The following is a 26,446-nucleotide window of genomic DNA, read 5'->3' on the forward strand; positions in this document are numbered from 1 at the left end:
CAAGGGAAAGGATACAGAATGAATACCCTCTTGGGGTGTATGCAGATATAGTTAAAGAGTATTCTCTAATAGAGTATACTCTAGCCTTCTGCACAGTTTGCTATAACAGAGGCCCACGCTATTTGCTCATGACTTGGAACAGCAGCTATGGGTGTCTGTGATGTAGAAACGAGACAAGGGAAGGGGCAGAGGTTGACTGATGGGAACCAGCAGACAAGCTCTGTACAAAGGGTCAACAAACAGTAAGATACAACAGACAAATCCAGGAAAGGAGATGATAGCAAACTAGCAGAAGGATATAAAGGGAAAGTCGAGTAACAGGATATGATGACAGAGGACAGAAGGGTAGGTGGAGAGCTCAGAGGAGCAGGAATGCAATGAGTAAGCCCACAGGAGTGGGACGGTAAGGTAGAAATATCAGAGGAAAAGGGCTTAGGGCAACAGAGTAAAGCAGACTGCACGGCAAGGATCCCAGAAGGGCCGGGCAGTAAGGAGTGAACCCTGAGGGGCAGGGCCGCCGAATGTAGAAGGTTGCAGAGGGCTGTAGAGGGCTGCTAGGCCGAGGACCCAACGGGGAAAAAGGTAGGGGGTAGGCAGCGGAGCGTGATAAGCTGCAAGTAGGAAGCCCAGAGGACAAGGGCTGTTGGCAGCCGGAGAAAGGTAGGCTGTAGAGCAGGGAGCCCAGAGGACAAGGGCAAAGGCAGCCGGAGAGAGGCAGGCTATAGAGCAGGGAGCCCAGAGGACAAGGGCTAAGGCTGGAAAGCAACAGAGCGTGATCAGCTGCAATGTAGAGAGCCCGCAGGGCAAGGGCGGAGGCTGGAAGGCAGCGGAGCGTGGTCCGCTGCAATGTGGAGAGCCCGGCAGGGCAAGGGCGAAGGCTGGAAGGCAGCAGAGCGTGATCCGCTGCAATGTGGAGAGCCCGGCAGGGCAAGGGCGAAGGCTGGAAGGCAGCAGAGCGTGATCCGCTGCAATGTGGAGAGCCCGGCAGGGCAAGGGCGGAGACTGGAAGGCAGCAGAGCGTGATCAGCTGCAGTGTGGAGAGCCCAGAGGAGCAGGGCTGACAGGCAGGGAGCCTGGAAGGCTATGGCTGGAGGCAACAGGGTGGAGCAAGCAAAAAGGCAGGGAGCCTGGAAGGCTATGGCTGGAGGCAGCAGGGTGGAGTAAGCAACAAGGCAGGGTCCAAGCAGGAGTGAGGGTAAACAGCATACAAGGATCCGAAGACAGACGCGAAAGGTGGAGGAAAGACTCTCAATGCAAGAGGCTGAGCCACTGCAGACAGCAGCCTTATATACTGCCTCGCCCAGCACAGAGGCAGGCTAATTGGTTTCACCTGGCGAATCACACCTGCAGGCAATCGGCCACCTCCCTTTCTGTTCCTGGGCTGGTGGAAGCAGGACCAGACTCTAAGGCTTCTGGGGGGTGTAGTTCCATAGAAAACCAATAGGAAGGGCCAGGAAACAATGCTTGCGGCCAGGTGCATTATGGTAAGCGTAGTTAGTTGACAATAATCATTAAGCAGCAAAGTCCAAATGGAGCATAAATGGATGTGCCCATGGCGCAGGCATGACAATCATAGCTATAGGGCAAAGCAGGAGTTTTTCCAAACCCTGAAAATTGAATAAAGATTTTGAACTTGTACCTCTTGTGTCAGTGTAATACTTGTGATACCATGCCTCCCTTACAGGTCCCAGACTCTTCTCTGGTGGTCAGTGGGCTTGTTACTGCCACTGCAATGAGAAAGTTCTCCTCGGTCCACCCTCTCCAATAGTTTGACTGTTTCCTATGGGCAGGTGGAGAGGCGCTCAAGCCTCTCTCTCCTCCACCCCCATTTCCCCTCTGGGTCGCTTGTATCTCCTGTTACCTTCTTTGGGATGCCACCGGGACTTCCTGGGACTGGAGTGTGTCTCTCGGGCTCTTCAGGCTTCTCTCCTCTGCTTCTGCAGCTCTGTGCTCGGCTCTTTCTTCCTGTCTCATTTTCGGGTCCGCTCCTGCTGGACCCACGGAGAACTCCCTCAGCGATTCGTCGGCATCCTCCGCTCTTAGGCTTCCCTGCTCAGCTGCCGGAATTTGAAACACCTGCTGCCTAGGACTTCATTCCTCGTTATATAATGTTGCCAGTCCTGCCCTGATGGATTGTCAAAGTCCTTTTGTTGTTCTTGATGGATTGATCCTCATGCATCCTTGGGGTGACCTCGTACCAGTACTAGCACGACCAGAAGTGCCTGTTGCCTGCCGTCCTCGCTGCCTGAATACGCCTGGAACGCTGTTTATTTTGCAACGCTTCGTTGGATACATTACTCGTGGTATGAATGCACCCTAAAGATCTACAAAGACTCTTTAGTGACTCTATATAGTATACAGGAGCAACTTTAAACCTGCTTATAGCCCTAATATACTACGTGATCTCCTACTTATTGGGCATAGCGCGCGCATGCACTGCGGAAGTGCACCGAAGTGCCTGTTGCTTGTTACCAAATCCTTTGCGTAGAAGGATACAATTGAAATGATTCTCCGTATCTTCATAACAATTGATTTTCTTAATTCTCACAGTAATTTAGATTAATCATTGCTGGGGTGATTTTATCTTTGATGTAATTCATGTTGGAATTGCCTTTTTTTTCCTTCTTTTAATTGTCTTGTCTCTAGACTTCAGATGTTTGAATATTTGTCTACTGAGTTGTCTTTTTTCTTCTTTTGATTATTGTTTCGAATGAAATGTAGATGTTTTGAAGAAAATTATTTGCAAATGTTTCATTTTCCTTTGTTTAAACCAAATAAAAAGAAAAATTAGAAAAAAAATAACACCTAGGTTCAGGACACCCGGATAGAGGGAGAAATGGCCTTATATGGGGGAACAGTAAATGCAGTAACACCTAGATTCTGAACACCTGATAGAGGGAGAAATGGCCCAATATGGCGGAACAGTAAATGCAGTAACACCTACATTCTGAACACCTGATAGAGGGAGAAATGGCCTTATATGGGGGAACAGTAAATGCAGTAACACCTAGATTCTGAACACCTGATAGAGGGAGAAATGGCCTAATATGGGGGGGGGGGGGGGGGTTAGAGGGTGCAACAGTAAATGCAGTGACACCTGGATAGAGGGAGAAATGGCCTAATCTGGGGGCGCAACACTAAATGCCGGGACACCTGGATAGAGGGGAAACTGGCCTACTATGGGGGCACAACGGGCCGTGACACTTGAGAGCTTATGGTTTAGCATGGTAACCAGGCTAGATGTGAGATAGGATTACTATACTAACTCTGGGCTGTAGGCATCAAACTGTATGTTAATAGAGAATAAGATCGGGTGAGTTTAGTGGGGTGTAGTAGTGGCTGCACCCCCTGCCCAACCGCAGACTTGCAACCTGATTTATTTCTCAGTCAGCCTAGACAAGTAGTGATCTGTTTGCGGAATCACTCCTTGCGTAGTCTGAACAATTGACAGAATTCTCACATACGTACATTATAAGAAAGCTTGCTTGACCTCCTGTGTGATGTATTGTTTTGTTGTACATAGTTTTAGTTTTTCATTATTCACTTGTTTATGGGACTGTGATTTCACACTGTAACACTTCTTGCAGCCCTTTCTGACTTCTGTGCATTTATTTGTCTTTCTAGTCACTATATCTTATCACTATTCTATGCAATTCATTGGTGTACAAAGGCTTAATGAATACATAGGCCTATATATGTTTTGCTATGTTTTCTAGACTACAAGGACAAATATTCTTTTCGTAGAATTGTGTAAAAAGGAAATGCTATCCACATGCTTTTTTCTCTGGTTTTAGGTTCTCCTTATGCATTTGTTTGACTTGTTGTCTAACCATGTGATGCTGTTCGGGTGTGCTAACAGACATTGGAGGCGCACTCATGAGGCACCACTGGATCACACGGCCAACACGGCCTGGAGCTGCTTCTGTAGGAGCTGTCCTTTGCCTCTGGGTCCTTGGCCGCAGAGGGGCTGCAACGGGCAGACTTCAATCTACCAATCGGGGCCAGTGGGCGGGAAGGCTAGGCAGGCGTGGGGCTGGGATCAAGGAAGTCGGTCTGGTCGTGGCCCACCGCGCACACGGGGCTGGGGGCTTCGGGCTTAGTGGAGAACACATTTAAGTTAGAAAACACGCCTTTTATGCAAATAATGGGTTGTGGGGTGGGCCTAGCAAAAGTAATTTGGGGTTAACAGATGTCAGTGGAAGGGGAGGGTACTGGTTATAGTAGCTTGGATATTCCGTACTATAGCGGTGTTGTATATTTTGGAGCAGTTAGCTCTTCAAAACCTTCTAACAAACAAACAAATCCCTCCAGATCACTGTGAAATATGTCCTGCTTTCTCAAAGTATGGGGTCATTAAGCACCCCAGCTTAGTCAGATCAAGGTTCATCATAGGTGTTTCTCCACTAAGATTGTGTCTATTAATAGGATCCAAACAGCACTTGAAAGCAAGTGCCCCCCATAAGGCAGTAACCCCCCTCAGCAAGAGGCAAAAAAGGACACACCCCAGGAGGGAATGAGACCAGGACCAAGTACGGGTGAAGTAAAAGGGTTTTTATATAATCCAATATAGGGCATGCAAGGGACTCTGCAAGCTCTGAGAGAGCTCTGTCTGACAATAGCAAAGATGGTCATATTTATTACAAAACTACGTCATAAATCCTGTAAGCTATAGGGGGCACATAATCTCAGGGATTGGGTGGCGTTGACTAAGCTATAGGCGATGTATCGAAGAGCTGCTCCAGGATTGGTGGACATCTGCGTGGTGGCAATGTGGGGTAGACAGGTCAGCTGGGCTTGTGGGGGTGGAGCTGCCAGGCCGGACGCGGTCTGTGTCGATGATTGGTGGCCGCACTAACACTTTGCCCTTGTGGGGACGGACACACAACGCACAACGCAAATCTTACAATATGTTAATCTAAGGTCACATGAGAGACAGGAAAGGCGGCATACAAAATGAAGCTTCACCTATATATCAGTGTACAGTTACTGTTGACCTAATGACCAGTTCTCATAAGTCCAGGTGTCCTGTCAGAGGGCACGCAGTAAGCCGCCTTGTCAGTCTTATTCTGTTAGATATGGTGAGGGATTGTTTTACGACATGTTAGTACAGGGGTGAATAACTGTCTCTATGGCCCGTTAACTTGGGGTGAACTGGAGTACTCTTGGAGTAAGGGCACATATATGGCCCCTCAAAGGCGGTGGGATTTAGGACCAGGTAGCACATAATTCATTTGGCCAGGCCATGGCGGCCTCTCACATGGGGGAGGTGAATACTTGAAGCGGGTCCAGCAACAATGTGGGGAGGCGAGGCTGTGCTGTTCGAACACCAGCAAGCCCTGGCGGGCATTCGCGGGAGGAGGGGGAGATGGCCTTGTAGCTCTAGGCGATTCTCTATTCTCTGGGCTGCTCAATATACCATAAGAGGGGACAGATGCTAGAGTCAGTAACATTAGGATGATTAAATATTTCTATCGTTTACAAATCTGTATATATCTTCATTCGTAGCAATGGAGGTTGGCAGTAGCATATGCGATACATAACGTTAGTTGAACACATACTGATAATTCATAGGACAGACAGATGAATAACAAACGTGAGGTAGCGTCAGGTTGGGTCGTGTACTCGGGAGCATGAAGGCAATATGTTCATTTTACATTTTCGTTTATAGCAAAACCTAGCTCAACAAACTCGAGGGCCGTCACTTTTAAAACATGTTTCACTACATCACACTCAAGTATTCTATGTGTTGCTTTCCGCTTTATCCTTTGTACATTAGCAGCAATCATTAGTCAGTATAGGGTGGGATTTATCGAGAGTTTTTATTAAACCTTCAGGGCGCATGGTGTCTTGCAGCGGATGGGGGGGGTTATCCTCGCTTTAACAACTTTATAAGTTTTATCCCTTCCCAGCACCCATTTTAGCATTTGCAAACAACCCTGTGAACCGTTGGGTTTAGGTATGTGTAGTTAGCACTTCGTCTGTGGGATCTGGGCCGGGGTTCATGAAGGGAGGTCATGGACACCATATATTTTAAATGTTGGGGGTTAGATGCAGGGTCGGGGCTTGTTTGATTGGGATGGTTCTTGTTATTTTCCAGACTCCGGCTACAAGTCAGGTCACTTCTAGGGCAGTGATGTACTGCGGAAGGTAAACAATACAGTGTTTGTTCTGATACTTGTTCATGTCTGGTTGCTCGTGAGAACGGGCCTTCAGCGGATCTGCCATGGGGTGCAGGCGAGGGGCGGGGGGGGGGGGAGTGCATGGCTCTCTGTACGCGGTTAGCGGGGGCCAAGCTACAGCTTTCGCATGCAGGCTATTTTGCTTGGGCTTTGGTCAGTACATCTAAAATGGAGTCTTGGCGTATTAAAAATGGCGTCCATGATACGTTACATGGCAGAAACCTGTGGCCTTACGTGTCGATCAGCAGCCACCCTGCCTCCCGGGCTCAGGTGCATGGGGGGGGCCGCTGACGAGCCATGGGCCTCAAGAAGGTGGGCAATGTGGGGGGAAGGGGTCCTACAGACCTATCCTCCCATACACACTTCAAGAGCGTTGGCCAATAAAACCCACACCAATAAGACGCACACCCCTGCCCATTATGGAACAATAATGATGTAGATCAGGATTAGCAAGAAAGAGGATCAAACCACATTAGAAATGAGGCCCATCAAGTCGAATGTGCAATACTGATCCGCAGGCACGAGACCAGCATTGGCCGGGATTAGCAATAATGACCATCAGACGGAATTAGGAAATACTTAAGAGCTTATTCTTGCCAATTTGCATTCTGGAAATTGTAGTCCTGGGTTTCCCCATTACAATTCAAGGACTAAAAGTCTCATTCGGTAGTGAGGAAAAACCACAGGACTAGACCGGCACCTCCAGGATGGAATGGATTCTGTTGCCCCGCATGGGTAGCGCATTTGCTTTAATGTTCAACTGACCTTGGACTTGCAATAACTAGAGCAGGCATGAGATTAGCAATATTGGTTTTATATGGTATTAAAGAAGAACCCCCGACTGACGTAGCCATAATAACCTGAAGCGACATTAGTCACTAATCGGACCGCTGACATTGTATTCCTCCTGTATCTAACCAGTCCCCTCACCCCCACATATGTAGCCATACCCTACCCTCAAAGTTCCATCCCTTTTCCCTATTACCCTCCCCCACATGAGTGTTTTCTTCTCTACCCACTAACTACTGCCATTGATCCATTCACAAGTTTCACCAAACACCATAACTCCAGACATAGCACCAGCCCTCTTATACCCTCACAATACATACTCCTCTCCACCCTCTGTCAAGAGCCTCCAATGTACATCTCCACACTGTAGCCATGTATCATCCTCAGAGGCCCGATCCCACAATACGCCCTAAAGCAGGTTTCCACAGTCCTGGATACCCCAACTCCCCACACTGGTATAGCACCACTCCAGCCACACCCAAGACACATTCCTACTCCGTTACTCCTGTATCCCCAGTCCAATCCTTACAGGATTTCCCCAACTGCCATCCTCTCCCAATCGACACAGCAGTGCTATGCATCCATACTCTACAGGCACATGCGCACTGTTCTTCCACACTGACGACAGTTGATGAAACTCGTGTGACGTGTGAAAAGAATGGAAAAAACAAACGATTTCCCCCAATGTGTGGAATGTCCCCGTAACCTGGTTCCCGTAGTCGGGCATTTTCTGCACACCTGGGAATGAGGACATGATGGTTTCAGAGGAATGCAGCGCAGGGTGATCAGTCTGGTGGGTAGACTGAGATCATTGGTAGGGTGTTGCAGGGAGGCATTGTAGTGTTATTACGGTATTGAAAGAACGCAGCGCATCTAAGTAGGTCTAATTGTTTCCAGAGTTTGCATTCCTGTGTTGGTAGAGTGGCATGTTGTATTCTGGGTCCATCCCTTTCCATGTTGGTGATGGGGTGTCCGAGGAGCCATTGGTTCCTGAGGCTGTCTGTCCTTGGCGATTATGGCTCAGGGAGGCTGCGTGGAATGTTGTGAGACACAAGTTCATACTGGCCAGTAACTGTACCTTTTGCCCCCGTAGGGTTGATGCTGCCTTCAGAAACAGGAATGCAGCTACTCCAACAAAGAAACACAAGCTCGTAAGAACGGATCCGACACTTCAACATAAGGTGGGTAATTCCCGCTACAGGGACGGAGAGTCCTTCTTTTGGCGTCCTCTAAGGAAGTGATATGATTTGTTTTCTTAAACATATATTATTTGAATTATTTTGTAAAACCAAGGATTAACAGACAATGTGATCTTACTCATGGCAGCCCCCCAAATCTATCACCCCCCCCGTCACAGGGAAACAGCATCACCTGCCATCAGTCAACATGGCGGCTTCCTGTTAGTGTTCTGCTTTTGCTCTAGCTCACTAATGTGTCATTGCCTTGCCACAAAGGGGTTCTGCTCGAACATCACTCGTGCATTGCTTCTTTCCCTGGTCACTCTTGAACTTTCCATTTCCTCAAAATATAATTGAATAGGGCTGATTTCATCATGGCTAATCGCTGGGTGCAAAGCTAGCTTTAAAAGCTTTTAAGATACATTGGAGCTCATTAGGAGTTCCTCGGTCTGGAAAAAATGCCAGTCATTCCGGCACCAGCATTTTTTCCGACCAGGGAAATGGCATTTTGCCAGTGGGGGAAGTGGACTACGGGCAGGCCTGACCTGCCAGGAGTTCAGGCACCTACCGGCAGATAAATGCCAAAATCACCAGCACCAGTATTAGCCGCACCCTAAGGTCTATGGATCAAAATAGGATCACAGTAGCACCACACAGACGCATGCTGGGCTTGGGTAAATCCTTTCCAGTCATCACGGCAGGCATCTGGAATAATTTGCCAGTTAGAACTGTCCTGTCATATATATATATATATATAATCTGTCCTTGTTTCTGCGCCCCAAGACTCGCGAGTTACCGGTGCAATATAAATAAATAAATAAACCCCATCCCATCGAGTCCTAAGGAACTCCACGGAATGGGAGCCTACTGTCGTCTCTGCCGCCCTTAATATTGCGGTAATAGGGAGATATCAGGTGGTGGGAACGGTAAGGCAGCTTTGCCGGTACCCTGCCAGAATTACCAGCGGTGTACTGGCAAAACTGTAATGAGGCCCATTGACTTTGATACTTGCTAGTCTTGTTTGGGAGGTGGGGCGCTACTAGGGCAAATATTCTGGAAGTGCACAAGGACTACGGGCTTCAGGTACATGTTTTCGACAGACTCGCACTAGTGGCAAGTAGTTTCCGCCCTGCCAGGCCACTGCAATCTTTTTTCCCTTTCATTTAAATTTTTTTATTAAGGCTTATATATTCAAGCAGTGTGCAGAACATTAACTTCCCCGAACCATCCCCCTCCTGTCCCCCCTTAAATCCATCCAAAGTTCCCCTAAAGTTGTTCCAAGAACTTGATTTGCGCTTGCCCTTGGGCAGTCTTCGTTGGATTGGGGTCTCTGTTTCTCGAAGGGGCCTTTCTCCGGTTCTCCAGGTTGCAGGAGAACTTGCAGGCCCAGCCCTCCTGACCTATATCAGTCCAAAGAGCCTCATTTGCCGTGGGAACCATGCTCCCCTTGAGTCTTTTTGAAGGAACATAATTACTAGGTCTGCAGTCAAGCCCTGGTGGTTTCCCTGGATTGAGTATGTCACCCATTCCATAGAGACGAACTGCCATATTTTGCTCACCCATTTATGTTCCTTCGGGGATCTCTCGTTTCCCATTTTTGCGCAATCACCAGGGCTCCCGAGAGCATTAGTATTGTGTATATTTTCCTTTGTGCATTGGACGGGAGTTCTTCGAGTGTGTCCCTCAACCCCATATTGGCTTCCCCCCCGGTTCCTTTTGTCTTGGACCCCAGTCACTTCTGTGACTGCAGCAGCTTTCAAGTCTCAGTATCCCTGGATGAGGGGACAGCCCCACCACATGTGCCTCCAGGAACCTTCCTCCCCACAGCCTCTCCAGCATTCTTTCCGTACCAGAGGATACATTTTGTTCTGCGCTGTCGGGGTGAGATGCCATTGGCACACTAGCTTGGTCCATAATTCCTGTATTTGAATCGATTTTGCCAGTTTTGGAATGTTACCTCAGTCTTTCCCATTCCTCCTCTTCTATGTGGCGGCCCAGTTCGTCCTCCTATCGTTTCCTATAACGGGTGGGCCCAGTGGCCTCATGTTGTTCTATGAATTTATAGAGGGTGCCTACCAGATTCTTGTCCCTGTGGTTGCTAATAGCAATTTCTGAAAGGGTGTCCAGGGTCTCGGCGCTGCTTTCTTTATCTCTGGTGGAGTAGCCAGTGGTGCATTTGCATATATCTGAATCTCTCCCCTCCCCCCAGAGAGAAGTCAGTCTTGCATTGATTGAATGGTGTGATTTCCCACCCCTTCACCCCCCTTCAAACATGTCTCGTATCATCCGGCAGCCCCCCTTTTCCCAATTAAGAAAGCCTTTTCCTCCCTGCCCAGGTGAGAATTGTGGGTTATAGAGAATCAGGGTAACAGGTGAGGGGTAGGTCGTGAGTTCCAAGATAGCTCCCAGATCATCCCATGTCTCTCACAAGTGATCCTATCATGCTTTTGTATAGGTTTTGGGGGTATGTCTCTCTTGGACATCCACAAGACTGCCTCTAGGGGTCCTCCCACTAGTGCTTGTTCCATCTGTCTAAATCCCTTGTTTCTATCATTTTTGGACCAATCTCTGATCACTCTCATCTGGGACGCTTGATAGAACGCTCTGAAGTCCGAAGCCTCCACTGTTTCTTAGTCTTTGCATCAGGGTTCTCCCCACCCTGGGCTTTTTATTATTCCAGATGCATTTCCTTATGGACTCTTGGGGATTTCTAAAGAATGCTCTAGGGACTTTCGTTGGTATTGTCATGAAGTAGTACATTATTTTTGGGAGGACTACCATCTTTATTACATTAATCCTACCTTGCCATGAGATCCTGAATGGGCTCCAATCCTGCAGAAATTTTTTAATGCGGGCGGTCAGGGACAGGTCATTTTCCTGGTATAGGGATTCACTATATCTAGGAATGCTGATCCCTTGATATCTTATCACTTTGGGTTCACAGGTATATTGGAATTATTCTTTTATTTCTCGCTCCATTGCTGCCGGTAGTGTTAAATTCAGGGCTTCATACTTATTTGTTTTTATCTTTAGCCCTGTGACTCTTCTAAATTTCCCCAGTTCTCTCTCCAGTGCCCTGACAGAGGTTTCTGGCCTTGTAAGTGTGAGGAGCATGTCGTCTGCAAAGGCAGTTATTTTATGGGACTGCCCTCCAAACGGAATGCCTGCTATATCTTCGGTTGCCCTAATCTTGGCCAAAAGGGGTTCTAATAAAATGGCATATAGCAGGGGCAACAGGGGGCATCCCTGTTTTGTCCTTCTCGTTACCCCAATCAGATCCTTTAGGTGCCGATTTATCAATAGCTGAAGGGACAGATTATAGTAATTGGCCCCTATTCTGCTCAGGACGTTTTCCCCAAATCCCATCTTCCTCATTGTGTTGAACACGACCACCACTCCACCCTATCGAATGCTTTCTCGGCATCAAGTGCCAAGAGAAGTGATGGGACCCTTTTTATGTTCACCTTTTCTACTAGATGTGCTACCCTCCTGGTATTGTCCCCTGTCTGTCTTCCCCATATAAAGCCTGATTGAGCGGCTCCGTTTCGAGACCCAGAGAGACCTAATTGGAGAGTGACACCGTGAAACACAGAGCTGGGGAGCCGGGCGGAAAATAGCGCTCGCCGCAGGAAAGAACAAGCCGACACTGCGCACATCGACCAGAACCACCGAGCTGAGCGCTGGCAGGTCTGGATGAGCTGGAGGACGGGTGGAGAATCCTAAGCGCAGTCGGGCAGCTAGCAGAGGGGGTGGGGGGCAGATTGCCGAGACAGAAGAGCAGAAGCGGGGGGGCCTGGTGGTGCTGACCGGCTCCGGCAATCCTAGTGCCCCTTGGGAGGACAGTGCCTCGAGCTCGAGTGGACCAAGAGGGCAGAAATAGCAGAAGACGTGCAGGGCTTCGACCGCTGCATGCAGCGCCTGGACAGTGCGGGCAAGCCCAAAGGCGGCTGCGCGCCACCAGAGCAGAGGGACCCAAACAGCAGAAGGCCTGCGGAGCAGAGCGGGACGCAGACTCCGTGGAAGCAGACAGAAGAGCCCGGCCAAGCAGCAAATACGAGGTAAGGGGCTAGCAGGGCGGGGAGACCCAATTTGATTGCTGTACCCTTGCAACCCAAGGGCAGAGGGAACTACCCCTCAACCCCTCCCTGCAGGTCCTTATTTAACAGAGAGGAAGTGGATGCCTTGGTGCCTGGGCCGCAGGGGACCCGCAGTGAAACGATGGGGCATACACGGAGGCTGGAGAGAATAGTCACAGCGGGCTCAGAGAGGTGAGGAGCTGGTAAACCGTGAGTGTACTGGTGCTGGGACTGGCACGTCTGCTCAACGGTGCTGAGCAGGCCGGGAGCCCCGCTGGAGCTGGGAATCCACCCAAGTTATAACTGGGGTTACCCCCAACATCACCAGTACGTGCCACGGACGTCTGGGCACGTGTGAGTCGGCAGTGCCTGGGCTGGGTGGTTAGCCTAGGCGCTGGTGTGGACCATCCGCCCAAAAGAGATCATACAAAACTGGGTGGATCAGAGACAACATCAGAGACCCACAGTGCAACACAACTTGATCAAGGAGGAACATAAACGACAGCACCTAGCTCCCCAGAGCTATTAAGACCTCGCTGTTTGGCGACTTTATTAAATTAGCATCCTTAACGAAAGCAAAGAAACAACGCTGCCTCACAGCTGCACAGCACCCGCTGAGGACACAGAGCCCCACTTGGAAATCGGCAGAACCCCGGGCCATTAGTGTAATGTCCTCAAAGGGGGCGAAAGCCAAACAAAAACAGACCACCATGGAGACCTTCGCAGCCGGAGGCCCAACAAGACACGAATCCACCACCAAATGTACTGTGACAGCGCTGCCCGAAACTTCTGCTACTATGACCGAACCGGGCAACACACAGATTCTGGAGGCCATCAAGACGCTCCAGACGATGATGGAGAACAAAATTGATGCAGTGGCCATAGACTTGGGCTTATTGCGACAAGATGTCCGCACCATCGCTGGTAGGAACGAAGTGCTCGAAACCCAGGTTCGAGGAAACACAGAGGCCAATACACAGCTTCTGAAAGATGTCGACGAATTGGCACAAAGAATAAAACATCTAGAAGAAAGGGCCGAAGAAGCTGAAGGGCGAGCATGCCGAAATAACATTAGAATTCTAGGCCTGCCAGAGGGAATTGAGGGAACCGATCCCACTAACTACGTAGAGAATCTTGATACAAGAGATCGGAGCGCAGAAACTCTCTCAAGGCTTTACCATCGAAGAAGCGCACCAAACCCTCACTAAACGACCGCCCCGGGGGCTCTGCCTAGACTAGTGATAGCTAAAGCGCTCAATTATAAAGGCAAACAATTCTGGCCTTTTTGAAATCGGGAGGCCAGATCCAAAGAGACTCTGCGGAGATAGCCATATATCCCGATTACACTTTCCAAGTCCAAATGAAGAGGGCACAATTTATCTACATGAAAGCAAGATTGAAAAACGCAGGCCTACGTTATATGCTCTTATACTCACCGAGACTGAGAGTTCTACACAACAAAAGGGCGCTTCTGTTCGAGGCGCCGGCTGAAGCCAGGGAATGGATGGACGGAGAACAGATCTAGGACCTTGAAGTAAAGGGGCGCAACACGCGCTAAGGCCCACCTGCGGAGGTCACATATAAGACTAGTTACCAAGCTGAGCACACACAAATAACAGACTGAACCCATACCTAAGCACAGCAAGATTGATTACCTACAGGAGTGCACCGGGGATGGTCTGCTCCTAATGAGAGAGCAGACGAAGCGGATCGCTTCTGTCCCCAGAAGTTATTTGGGTATAGTTAAACTGCCCGTAGGGCACCAGGAGACCAGTACGCGGATAAATGGAGCGGAAACGGGATAGTCATAACGGGGCGGGGGGTAATCTCGCTGGACATTTTTTTTTTTTTGTTTGTTACAGGGGAGTTTAAAGTTGGGGGAGGGAGGGCAAATGGGAGTTGGCATAATGGTTGGGGAACCAAATAGGGATAAGACAAGACCACTCAGAGCATCAACAATCGCCGAAATCTGAAAAGATGCCACCGGACGCGCCATCCACAAGAACATTTGGGTTTTTCAAACATCATGGCTGACCAGATAAGAATTATGACGTGGAATGTCAGGGGAATGAATAGTTATGTTAAGCAACGCAGAATCCACGCACATATAAAGGAACAAGGTTGGAGTAGCCCTGCTACAAGAGACCCACCTAGACGCACGTAAACTCGATGCATTAGCCAAAACCTAGAGAGGGACACTGATAGGCTCCACATATTCTGCCTACGCCAGGGGGGGTCCTGATCTGGATTGACCCAATCATCCCCCTTAAACTTATATACACGAAAACACATGATGAAGGTAGGATGGCCTTGTTGCATGGCACTATAGAAGGAAAGGATGTTTGTTTAATTAATACTTGCGCCCCCAATCACGACACCACAGTTTTCTTCCACTCACTGTATAAACAAGGATGCCCACTTTCCCCCATGTTATATATCATAGCCACTGAACCTGTAGCTGCTTACTTAAGACAAGAATATGGGGATGGGGGCAGGCATAGTGATAGACAGGGTAACTCATTTAGTGTCAATGTACGCAGATGGCACACTCCTATACCTGAATAACCCTGAACACATACTGCCATATATATTGGAGACACTAGATGGGTTTTACAGATACACAGGGATCCAAATCAATAAAGAAAAATCATGCCTCTTCCCCCTAGCTGCCCTGTGTGGGGATGGAGCCAAGAGTCTCCCCACCATGGCCTTCCAGAGGAGGACCACCTCCTTCAAATACTTGGGAGTCACCATCCACCGCAGCCCCAAAGTAGAACACTTTCTGAACATGGAGAAAGCCAGAGAAGGCCTGGAGAAATCGATGGACTTCTGGGGTAAACTGCCGCTGTCCGTGGCAGGAAGGACTGGACTTCTCAAAATGGTGGCACTGTCCCGACTTCTACACTGTTTCCGCAATGTCCCATTCAACATCCCCCCCCCCGAAGTTCTTCAAAGACCTAGATATGCTTTGCAGAAGATTCCTTTGGCAGGGAGGGAGGCGCAGAGTAGCGCTAAAAGTACTACAGAGACCCTATGAAAAGGGAGGCTTGAAAATCCCCAAATTCGAACGGTACTGCTTGGCAGGTCAACTGAAACATGTGGTGAAATGGATGGCAGATGAGACCACTACAGACACCTGACTCTTACAACCAGCTATCCCCCAAATGTTCCTCAGGGATCTACTCTGCGGCCCCGGCAGGCACAACACAATACTGCCCCTACATGGTGAAACTGGGGATCCAGATTTGGAAACAGGTCTGTAGGACGGTGAAGATAAATGACCCAATCTCCCCTCAGATTCCTGTAGCAGCAATCATGGCGAGCAGGCCCTGGGGACGGAAAGAGTTAAGAAATAGATGGGAGCCCAGTGGAGTAGCTACATCGGGCGACCTGGTAAACGACCAGGGGGATCTTAACCTTTGCTGAACTGCACCAAATCACGGGACTGCCTACAGGACAGTTTCTGCTTCATGGAGCAGTGGTGCAAAAGCTCATGGACATAAGCCCGGACGTCAAGAATCAGAACACGAGATCATAGAGAACATGCTGAATGTAGCTGAGGGAGGACATGAAACCTCGAGGCTCTACGAAATATTACTGGATGGCACAATCAAAGAAGAGCTCAAATGTAAGGTGAAATGGGAACACGAACTGGGCTTGGAATTTGAAGATAAAGTATGGGAAACCATAGCCCATTACCATAAAAAGGTCTCCAGGAACGCCCGATTACAGCTCATACAGTTCTATATCACCAATAGAGCGTACCTTACACCGGAAGTGATTTCCAGGTTCCGGGGGGGCGGGAGTCCAAGAATGCTCTAAATGCAATGAGCCTAGCGCAGGAATGACTCGCATGTTTTGGGGATGCTGCGCAATACAATCCTTTTGGACACAGACAGCTGCAAAGGTGGTAGAGGCAGATATCGACCTAGACGTGCAAACACCGACGGCATGCATCTTAGGATGATATAAAAAAAAGTAGGAAGAACAAGCCTCTAAACAAGCTCAAGAACTTGATGTATATACTGGCAAAGAGACGCATTGCTATGGGATGGAAGAACACCAGAAGCCCAAGTGTGGTACTGTGGTGGGAAGACCTTCATAAGTGGGTGACAGCAGAAATTGGAGCGTGGGAGAACGCACTTCGAGAGCAGAAGTTGGACACCAGGGAAGACTTACACCAGTGGGTGGCGCTTACGGTGTCATTATTCAACCCAAGGGAGGACGAGGCTACCACGGATGAAGCAGGTAGCTCGTAATCGGAGACTGGTAACGGCAGAACTGAAAGACAAACTGTGGTCTTGGTAGGGAGGGTGGGAGAGTTACATGTGGAAATGATAAATGACGTATCAATGATGTTAACAGTTTGGTTGATGATGGTTTTAAAAAATTAATAAACATATTTATAAAAATAAAAAGCCTTGCCAGCATTCTATCGGCTTTGTTTGCCTTTCCATAGTATTTGTGCTTAAGGTGTAACGGGGCCCTTTCTGCTTTCCTCGTCTGCAAGATCTCCAACTGGCCTCTTATTGCCCTGTATTCTCTTCTGGTATCTCCACTAGCACCCACCCCTATCCGTGACATAACTTGTTTCAGTTTGTTTTCTACTTTCCTTTCGAGCTGTCTCCTTTCCTTGTCCCTTCTGGCTATCACAGCGATGATTTTGCCTCCAATTGTAGCTTTAAACGCATCGTGTCTTCTGGCCAATTAATTAGGAAGAATTCTTCCATAGAGTCCCTTATTTCCCCCCTGATTAGTTCATCTTTAAACAAGCACCAGGAATGTCCAGTGCTGGATCCCCCCGGAGGTTGTTGCCTCTCCTGATTGTAACTGTAAGTGGGGCATGGTCGAGAGGGCCATGGCCCCCTAAATCCACTTCCTCCACTGAACCTAGTAGGCTACAAGAGTCCCAAATGTAGTCAATCGTCGAGGAGGGCCTATGCGCGTGGGAGAAGAAAGTGTAACCCTTCACGTCCCGTCCCACCCCCCCATATTCTCTCTCAATGTGTCTATTAATGCCAACTTGTCCATTTTTTCCTTCGGTTCCTTCGAGGGTGCCCCCTGGGTTCCTGCTCTGCCTGGGCTCCTGTTTATTTTTGTAGTCCCAAGCTAGGTTGAAATCGCCCGTCAGGACAATGGGGCCTCTGGCAAATCCCTGTAATTTTATTCAGCTTCTGCTGGATGAACTTGTCCTGGCCAGAGTTAGGGGCGTAAATTGTAAAATTGTAGCTATTGTGTAGGGCTCTCCCTCTATTTGTATCTTGGCTGCTAGATACCTTCTGCCATTGTCCTTTTTCCCACTCCATCACTTGTGCGTTGAGGGGCGACCTTACCACCAGGAGGACGCCCCCTTTTTTTCCCCTTTGTTTGCTCGTAATATATTATAGCCTTGGATTCTGACCCTCTGTGGGTCTCTTGTTTGTATGTATGTTTCCTGGAGAGTCAGGAAGTCCGGTTTCCCTCTCTGTAGAAACCTCTTGAATTTTTCCCTTTTACCCCTGACATTCAACGTTATTATTTTCAGATTATTCATCTTATCCTGCCCCATGATGGTTGTTGTGTCTCATTGTGACTTGCTCTTGTTTTGGATGGTTTTTCCCCCCTCCCTCCTCCCTTTCCCCCCCTTGCCCCGCTGGGTGGACACAATCAGCCTATGACCCCCCAGGCTGTGGTGTCGCGGGTATTGCGTCCTTTCCTAACCCCAGACCTATGAGTTGCGGGCCCTTCCCAACCCATCTTTGGGGTGGTGTCCCCTTGATTTGGTGGGGGGGACTTAGTGTCTTCTTCAAGGTCAGGTCCAATCACCACTTCTTTGTGCTTTTTTCACTTTGCTTCCGTATTCAGTCTCTTTAAATGTGTTATTGGGTGTCCCTCACTTGAGGTGTCAGGGTCCTTTGTGTCCAACACCACGAAACTTGCGGGGTTTGCCCCTTCCTGGTACCCTGCCCCTGATCTGGATAATATGGGCCCAATAGGTAAAGTCCCCTGCTGGGGGGAGCTCAATTGGGTGTTCTGGGGCTTGGGGGGGGCCACAGTTTTCCCCCCGTTTCGTAGGTCCTGGCAGGGGAGAGGGGCGGGCCATCTCATCTCTCACCTTTTACAGCTCGTTGGGAGCAGGAGGATAATACTGATCCCAGGGGGATCTGCACTTCCAGCCGCCGCGTCCTTCTTGTCTGATGCTATCTCGGCTTGTTTCCTCTGCTCCTTCTCTCCGGGTCCCCCCGCCAGTCACCATCATCCACTTCCCGGCGCCTCACTGCCTGATCCGTGGTATTTCTGCTTTTCTGCCCTTGGATGGTGTTGGAAGCGGGAGAGAGGAGAGAGGAGAGAGGAGAGAGGAGTGAGCCACAGGGTTGGGGTGTGTGACCCCCTCCAACATTATCGTTCACTGCTTTTCCTTTTGGTATGGTGCCGGGCCCTTCTGCTCCACTGTTGGTGCTCCCTGTTCCGAGGGCTGCACCACCGTTCTCAAGTGTCCCCCGCTCACCTCTCGCCGGCAGGCTCTTAGACTTTCTCGTCAGCAGCGGGTGGTTCCTTAGCGGGGGGGCGGGCGGTCATGTGTTGTCTCCCCTCCGGAGTCGCCCCTACCTTCTTCCTTTGTTTCTGCAAACAGCGGGGAGCCCTGGAGGACTCCCGCGGCCAGCTGCGCACACGGCTTGCATGTAGGGGTGTGTGAGAACTGCAGGGTGTTGACCCAGCAGTCACGCCGGAGCGCTGCTCCGATTTCACCTTTAACATACTTTTCCCTCCGATTGTGGCTGCTGCAAGCTCTCCTGTGCTTGGCCCCTGGGGAGTTTGTTTGTTGTGTGCCCGGGAAGGGTTAGCACATGCCTTCAGAGTGTTCACAGCGCTTGGGAGTGCTGCCGTCGGGGTGCTTCACCATCGGCGGCCATTTTAGCAGACTCCACTGCCATCTTTAACTGTTTACTTCAATCCATACGGGTGTCTTTTCCTGACCAGTCCCCTGCCTGTGCCAAGGAATCATGGCAGGGGTGGTGGTTACATGGGCCGGGTGATGCCAACCGCTGTGTAATGCTGGATCCGGAGGGGGGAGTGGAGCCGGTGGGACGTCTGCCAGACCTCTTCATTTTGGGCCAGGTCTCAGGAAGAGGTCTGCCACGGGCATTACACTTCACATACCTTTGCCCTTTTAAGCGGTCCTCATTTGTTAAGAATATGATGCTGCCCTGGTAATCCTGTGAGTTGTGCTTTCTTTGCATGGCCTCAGGAATCCAAAAGTACGTAAGAAAACCTCACTGGTATGTGGAGGACTTTCGAGGAAGCTTGCTTAGGGGTCTGCTGAAGTTATGTTATGTTCAGTTAATTTATCCCACTGCCATTTTCTTGGTCTGCAGGCGCTCGCGTGGCTCTGTAAGGAAAAGTGGGTGGGGTTGGTGAGGGAGAGAGGGATAGGATAGATTTGTGCTCATCTGTTGATGCATGTAGAACCTGGAGCAACTGGGGTCTGTGCGTGTTGTTTTGTGCACTGGGCTGGTTGTGTCCGGAAGGGCATTGCCGAGTGTTTCAGTTGTTTGTTGTCCGAGGTGTTAGGGTTTGCAGCTTGGTAAGAGTGATGTGCGGGTTGCGTCTTTTAGTGTGTTGATTCACTAGCCATTTGGGCGTGTGTTGTATGTGGGAGGTGTGGAAGAGAGAAATGATTAGTGGGTTTTGGGTGATCTGACGACCCAGGTACAGTTAGTGACAAACCAGATACCAGAACATATCTGGGTTGCGCACTTTCAAAATGTATATAAAGCGCCTGAATCATGTTGCATACTTCTCATACAGTCGGCATAAATGGCCTCTCGACGTTTCGATTCAGAATATCTCAAGACACATTTGTTAAATTTAAGGCCTCAAACTCCAGGACCCAACAATCTAACATATAACGTCCTGAAACAGAATGTATTTCTGTGGTCCAGAATATTGAACGTTTATTTCACTAATTTGATTGAGAGCGATACAATTCCTCTGTCCTGGCAGACTTCTTACGTCATCCCAATTTTTAAAAAAGGGAGCTGTATCTGCCCTAAGAATTACAGGCCAATTGCCTTGATGGATGCTGATTCGAAAATGTTTGCATCCACAGTCCTGGAACATTTACAGGTATGGATAGATGACAACAGTATTTTGGAGGCCAATAGGTTTCAGGGAAAACGTAGGCACCGACTGTGTCGGTCTTAAATTAACTACCCTGCAGAGGAGAGCATGTACTAAGAGTGCCTTACCTGTGTATGTCAGCATGTACTAAGAGTGCCTTAACTGTGTGTGTCGCATCAGTGGACCCAACTATGGGTCTACCTAAGGGACTGCTAAACATAATTGGCCATCTGCCTACGAATATCAAGATGAGGGTTCGACTAAATTCTGATGGTTTAATGTCTAAGGATATTCCTACAGATAACGGGCTCCGCCACGGCTGCATTATAGCGCCTACAGTGTTCAATGTATACGCCTCTGGGGCAGGTAAAGCCCTTGAATCGGCTGGTATGGATTCACCTAAAGTGGGTTCTTTGAGTTTACAATGGATAGTGTACACTGATGACTTTCTCCTCCTGGATTGTACCCGTATTGGCCTTCAGCGTTTTATAAACGCATTTGGAGTCTTTATAAAAGAACTAGGGCCTCATTACGAGTTTGGAGGTATCCATTCCCTTAATAAAGGCATGGCTGCCTCCCAACTCGGGTCCGGGTCTGTGGTCCCTGAATAGGGAAATACCGGGCAATTCCAACTTTGGAGGGCCCAGTATTTCCCCATTCAGGGAACCCGGACCCAGACCATCCCCATCCCCATTCCCATTTGAGCCCCCATAGGGCTCAATGGGAATGGGGAGCATGCTAACAACGGGCTCATTTATGAGGGGCCCGTTGTTAGCATGCTGGTCCCCTCGCGGGATCCGCAAAGGACGTCTGGTCTGACCAGACGTCCAGAGCTGGTTGTAATGAGGCGATACGGGGTCAGTGGCTCTAGCACCTTTACCGGCGCCGTTAACCCCTTACCGCCTCACTTGTAATAAGGCCCCTAGACCTGAAGATTAATCCATCCAAAACTGTATTCCTTCATCTTGGTAAGGGCAATAAATGTCACTCAAACTTCAGATGGAAATGTGAAGACAAAATTCTAACCAGTCGAAATGTTCTGCAGTATCTTGGCTCTCTAAAAAGTGCCATGCGGTGGAAAATGCTTTTCCTATTGAGAAAATGTATTACTGCGTCTGCAAATGTTGGCTTGTGTTCCTTGTTGGGTGCAATTGAATATGAAGTCTTTATTTCTGAACTCAATAAAGAGGGTGAACTTGTTGTTTCTAATCTGGTATCTTCACTACAAATTCTAATAGAGAACCCATATAAGATAAACAAGCTCATTACAGCCAATGATTGGTGCACAAATAACGCTGCTATTTTGAGTACCAAACTTTATCCGCAGGTGGTTCCCCTTTTAAAGGGTACCCCGATTTAGTGTTATCTAAAAAAAAATCCTGCTAGAGCAATCAGAAATAACTAATGATATTTCGATTTAATGTTTATAGTACCCAAGACATTTTGAATGTACACAGTCCCGAACATTCTAGTTGGAAATATTGTCGATTCTGCTTAGTTTCGGGGGTGGAGGCATCTCTTCTGCTTAGTATCAGGGATGGAGGAATCTCTTCTGCTTAGTATCAGGGGTGGAGGAATCTCTTCTGCTTAGTATCAGGGGTGGAGGAATCTCTTCTGCTTAGTATCAGGGCTGAAGGCATCTCTTCTGCTTACTATCGGGGGTGGAGGGATCTCTTCTGCTTAGTATCAGGGGTGGAGAAATCTCTTCTGCTTAGTATCAGGGGTGGAGGAATCGCTTCTGCTTAGTATCAGGGCTGAAGGCATCTCTTCTGCTTAGTATCAGGAGTGGAGGAATCTCTTCTGCTTAGTATCAGGGGTGGAGGAATCTCTTCTGCTTAGTATCAGGGGTGGAGGAATCTCTTCTGCTTAGTATCAGGGCTGAAGGCATCTCTTCTGCTTAGTATCGGGGGTGGAGGAATCTATTCTGCTTAGTATCGGGGGTGGAGGAATCTCTTCTGCTTACTATTGGGGGTGGAGGAATCTCTTCTGCTTAGTATCGGGGGTGGAGGCATCTCTTCTGCTTAGTATCAGGTGTGGAGGAATCTGTAACGCTCACCTGATTCCCGCAGAGGCGCCGGTCTTGACTGGGTGAATGCCGTATCTTCAAAGGTGATGTGTAACACACGGTTGGCTCTTTGGGCTGGACCTCTGTGCACTGTATGTCTGACTCGAAGAGTAAGATGTCTGCAGATAGAAAATATGGGATTAATGAACTGGGGTTATTGGGTGCCTCTCTCCTCTTCCCTTTCTCTTCTCCTGTAGAACCCCAAAGGTTAACGCCCTCACCTTAGGTAAGTGAACGCCGAGCTCTCCATCTGCCTCGGGGCAGGGTGCCGTAACCAGTTTCTTCGCTGGATAAGGGTGCAGGCCTCTTGACCTCAGAGGACTGCTGTTGGTCGTTAACTGCACGAACGGTAAGTTCTGGGCACTTCAAATGTCTTAAAAGTCTTTGTAATGATATCTCTTGTTTTGCAGGGTTCCGGCGATGGCGGATGGCGGGCTGATGAGAGTTGAGGATCGAACCCGCGTGAGGAATAGAAGCGCCTGGAAGCACGTAAGTAAGCGCTTGCAGCCTGCTTCACGATGCGCACTAACTGTCCCTTTTATCTTGCAGGTACAAGTTCGGAGCTTTAGAGAATCTGAAGGGTGCTGGAATACCCACTGGATTCGGCATGGGAAGGAGTAATGGCATGTGAGTAAAAGTTGCCCAATCTCTTTAAACGCACCTTCTTTTGTCTTTCAGATGCGGGATGCAGCGCCGAAGGCCTCCGGAGCGTGCGAAGAGCTGGTAAGCTTTTGTCTTTCAGATGCCGGAATGCAGCGCGAGGCGTTGGTGACAGCCGATGGACCAGGTAAGAGATGCGCTGCCACTGAAGACCGTAGTGCTAACCTGTTCTTTCTTTGTCTTTACAGGTGCTGCTGAAGACTGGATTCCAGGATGGTAAGCCTTTGTTCCCTTAGGCCCAGGATCAGAAGCAGAAGACACGATGAGCGTTCTGCTGCAGAGAATGCAGAATAACGCAAAGCAAGATTCATCCATCGGGTGTGGTTTAAATAGCCTCCTGTAGTGCTTAGGCGTCTCCTTCCACAGCCACGCCTAGGTAAGAAAAGAGTTCCTGCTTTCCAGAAGAGTTCCAGTGTTCTGAACCTAGGGAGTGGCTCCTGCCCCACCCAACAGGAAAAGTAGTCCCAAACAGAAGAGGATCAGGGGTTCAACTGGCAGGTAAGTAAGCAGCATGGTCTGCTGCAGGTAAGTCCACCCAAGCATTATGAGCCCGGCGCTTCCAGCGCTGGGACTGGGCATCTTTATGAGCCTGGTGCCACTGGCGCCAGGACAGGGTCCAAAAGGTCCCAATTGGGACTGGCTGGCACTCGGAACCGGGGTTATGGGTCTGCTTCCAAGGGAGTCGGGCAAGTCCTGATCTTTTGGAAGCAGAGATCATGACAGAATCTCTTCTGCTTAGTATCAGGGGTGGAGGAATCTCTTCTGCTTAGTATCAGGGGTGGAGGAATCTCTCCTGCTTAGTATCAGGGGTGGAGGCATCTCTTCTGCTTAGTATCAGGGGTGGATGAATCTCTTCTGCTTAGTATGAGGGGTGGAGGAATCGCTTCTGCTTAGTATCAGGGCTGAAGGCATCTCTTCTGCTTAGTATCAGGGGTGGAGGAATCTCTTCTGCTTAGTATCAGGGGTGGAGGAATCTGTTCTGCTTATTATCAGGGGTGGAGGAATCTTTTTCATTTAATGCTCATATGTCCAACTTTGCTTCCAGAACAGATTCACTATTTTCGCAGTTTGTACACAGCATACATCAAGTAGTTAACAATGAAGGTTATACATGTTACACAGAGATTCAATTGCTGTAAAAATCAGTGTTGCTTTTAAAAAAATGTATGTGACTTAACATGTTTAGGTTTTATCTTGACTTTTTGAAAAAAATTATTATTTTCTTGTTTTCATCGTAGGTCGTAGGATTCTTTGTTAGTCTGTTTCTTTGCTTGAACTGTATTATTAACTTTTTATACCTCGTCTTGATCAATTGAAACAAATGTATTTTATGAAATTAATTGGTTTTAAGAGTGATTATGTAAGTATTTTATAAACGTTAAAATAAACACTAACAATAAAAAAAATGAAATTAAGAATTTCAACTCTAGGCGTCAGTGCTCTTCCCAATACTGTGTGGCTGCTGCTTACCTTCTCAGCTCTGTTCCCCTCCATAGAATCACTCTTGATCACCCCATGACCCCATCTTCAAATGCAGGCCAGTCTCTTTCTGTGTCTTTTAGAGAACGTCAAGAACCAGCCGCCTCAGCGGTGTACCTGAGAAAGAGCAGCCTACTATTGACTCCCAATGCTGGCGCAAACCTCGCTATGGAAGCGTGCCACCATTGCCGATTGTTAAGTACAATTTTGTAGAGTCCAACTGGTGTGGGACTTTACAAGACTTATCTGCTTGGTATTGGTGACCCAAACGTTAACATAGGCCTGCACTACACAAGTCGGTAGAGTGGGTGAGCAGCCAGGCTTATTTTAGAAGGGGTTCTGTGAGTTGTAGAGCAGTACAATGAAATCACTAAATACAAGTATTCAAGTAAACACTTACACCTTTAAAAGTTATATTAAATGTATTTATATATACTAGAAGCAAATGAATCCCACTAAATATACAGCAACTAATAGGAACATCAAGCAGAATTTCAGAATCAAGTTACGGTGAGGAATTTCTTTTTGTAGTAAAACATTTCCAGCACACGGAGTGACCTCAGTCAAGGTCAGTAGTAGCACTTATGGTTCACCATGCAATATGGAGTTTGGAGGGAATCCGTGTTAGAGTAGAATAGAACACTGTAACAATAGTCCTTTCTCCCAGAGGGATTTGGGAAGCCTTTTCCTCAGCAATAAGAGTGTCAAACAATTAAAATATGTAAGAGAACAAGCACTGCCAAAGCCAGTAGAGTTTAGAACGGATGCCTTTAGGGAGCCAGGACAGCCAAAGTCAAGAGAACAGTTCTAGTTCTGATGCAATATTCTTAGAAAAAGTTTGTTGAACAGTCAATAGTTCTTTGAAGAAATATCCAGGATCTCAAGAGAGCCTACCTGATGTGTGCAAGCTGTTAGGTGTGCACAAGTGAATTGCAGTAATTCAAAAGGATAGAAAGGAGCGCTCCCTGAGCTAGGAAGCACTAGATTTGGATAAAGGTGGTTAAACCCAAAGCCCCAGAGTACCTTAGAATTGAAGCAGATGTTCCAGCGGACTTCCTTCTTGATGTAGCGATGCAGACACTTGTTCCTGGACCTTGGTCATGGTGACGAAAGGAAGGCCGTTTGGCTGGCTTCTGTGGCGGCACTCTCGAGAGGGACACTGCAGCAAAGGACTCCACTCATTGCAGCATCTCTTCATGGTTTTCTTGCCTTTTTCTCAGCACCCAATATTAATGTATTTCCCCGGTTGGAATTTCCTCGGTATTGAACTCTGGTGAGGGGGCTCTGGACGAAGATGTCTTGCTTCTGTAGACTCACACGGATGCCTGTGATGTTTCAACCGGATTCGTCCTTCGGAAGACGTTGCACTCGTCGATGGTGAAGGTACCCCGGGTATTGGGAAATTGCAGCCCAGAAAGAAGCAGGTCTTGAGGCTAGTTGATCCCACCAGCCTAATGGAGGAAGTCTTCCTTGGCAGAGCTCCCCTGTTGATTGGGGGGGGGGGGGGGGGACTGGGTCAGCACAGCTGCAAGGCTTCACTGATGCTTTTGCGGTCCTGGACGGTGCTGCTGGCTTCTCTCTGCATAGTCTTCTTCGGATTTGATGTTCCATTGGTCGTCTGTAGTCCCAAAACCCTTACCTTACAAATTACTGTGTTGGATAAATGCCTGAGGCAAATCATGAAGGCTACCACGGATTCAGACTCACCCGAAGTGCTAGCGGACTACTATAACACTCATCGGACTTACCTCATCGATAAGGCAGCCCCCCCTCTGACAGAAAGCTGTAAGGGGCACTCTTAATAAAGAGCCTCGGTGCACCCCTCTGTTGTTCCAAACCAAACAAGAAAAGAGAAGACTAGAAAGAGCTTGAGTGAAAGATCCATCTGGGGAAAATAAAAAGGCCTGGATACACGCCTGC

The 26,446-nt window shown here is 48.6% G+C and overlaps 1 protein-coding gene across 2 annotated transcripts in view; it reads left to right on the forward strand.

Moving 5' to 3' along the window:
- Nucleotides 1-26,446, forward strand: part of ODF2 (outer dense fiber of sperm tails 2) — a 1,029,707-nt gene that overhangs the window by 19,908 nt on the left and 983,353 nt on the right. For both annotated transcript variants that reach the window (XM_069609164.1, XM_069609165.1), the window contains exon 2: nucleotides 8,062-8,149. In XM_069609164.1, coding sequence (XP_069465265.1) covers nucleotides 8,062-8,149 — 88 coding nt within the window. The remainder of the gene's footprint in view (nucleotides 1-8,061; nucleotides 8,150-26,446) is intronic.

The sequence above is a fragment of the Ambystoma mexicanum genome, chromosome 8 (genome assembly GCF_040938575.1).
Source record: "Ambystoma mexicanum isolate Mex_15411 chromosome 8, UKY_AmexF1_1, whole genome shotgun sequence".
Classification (NCBI taxonomy): Eukaryota; Metazoa; Chordata; class Amphibia; order Caudata; family Ambystomatidae; genus Ambystoma; species Ambystoma mexicanum.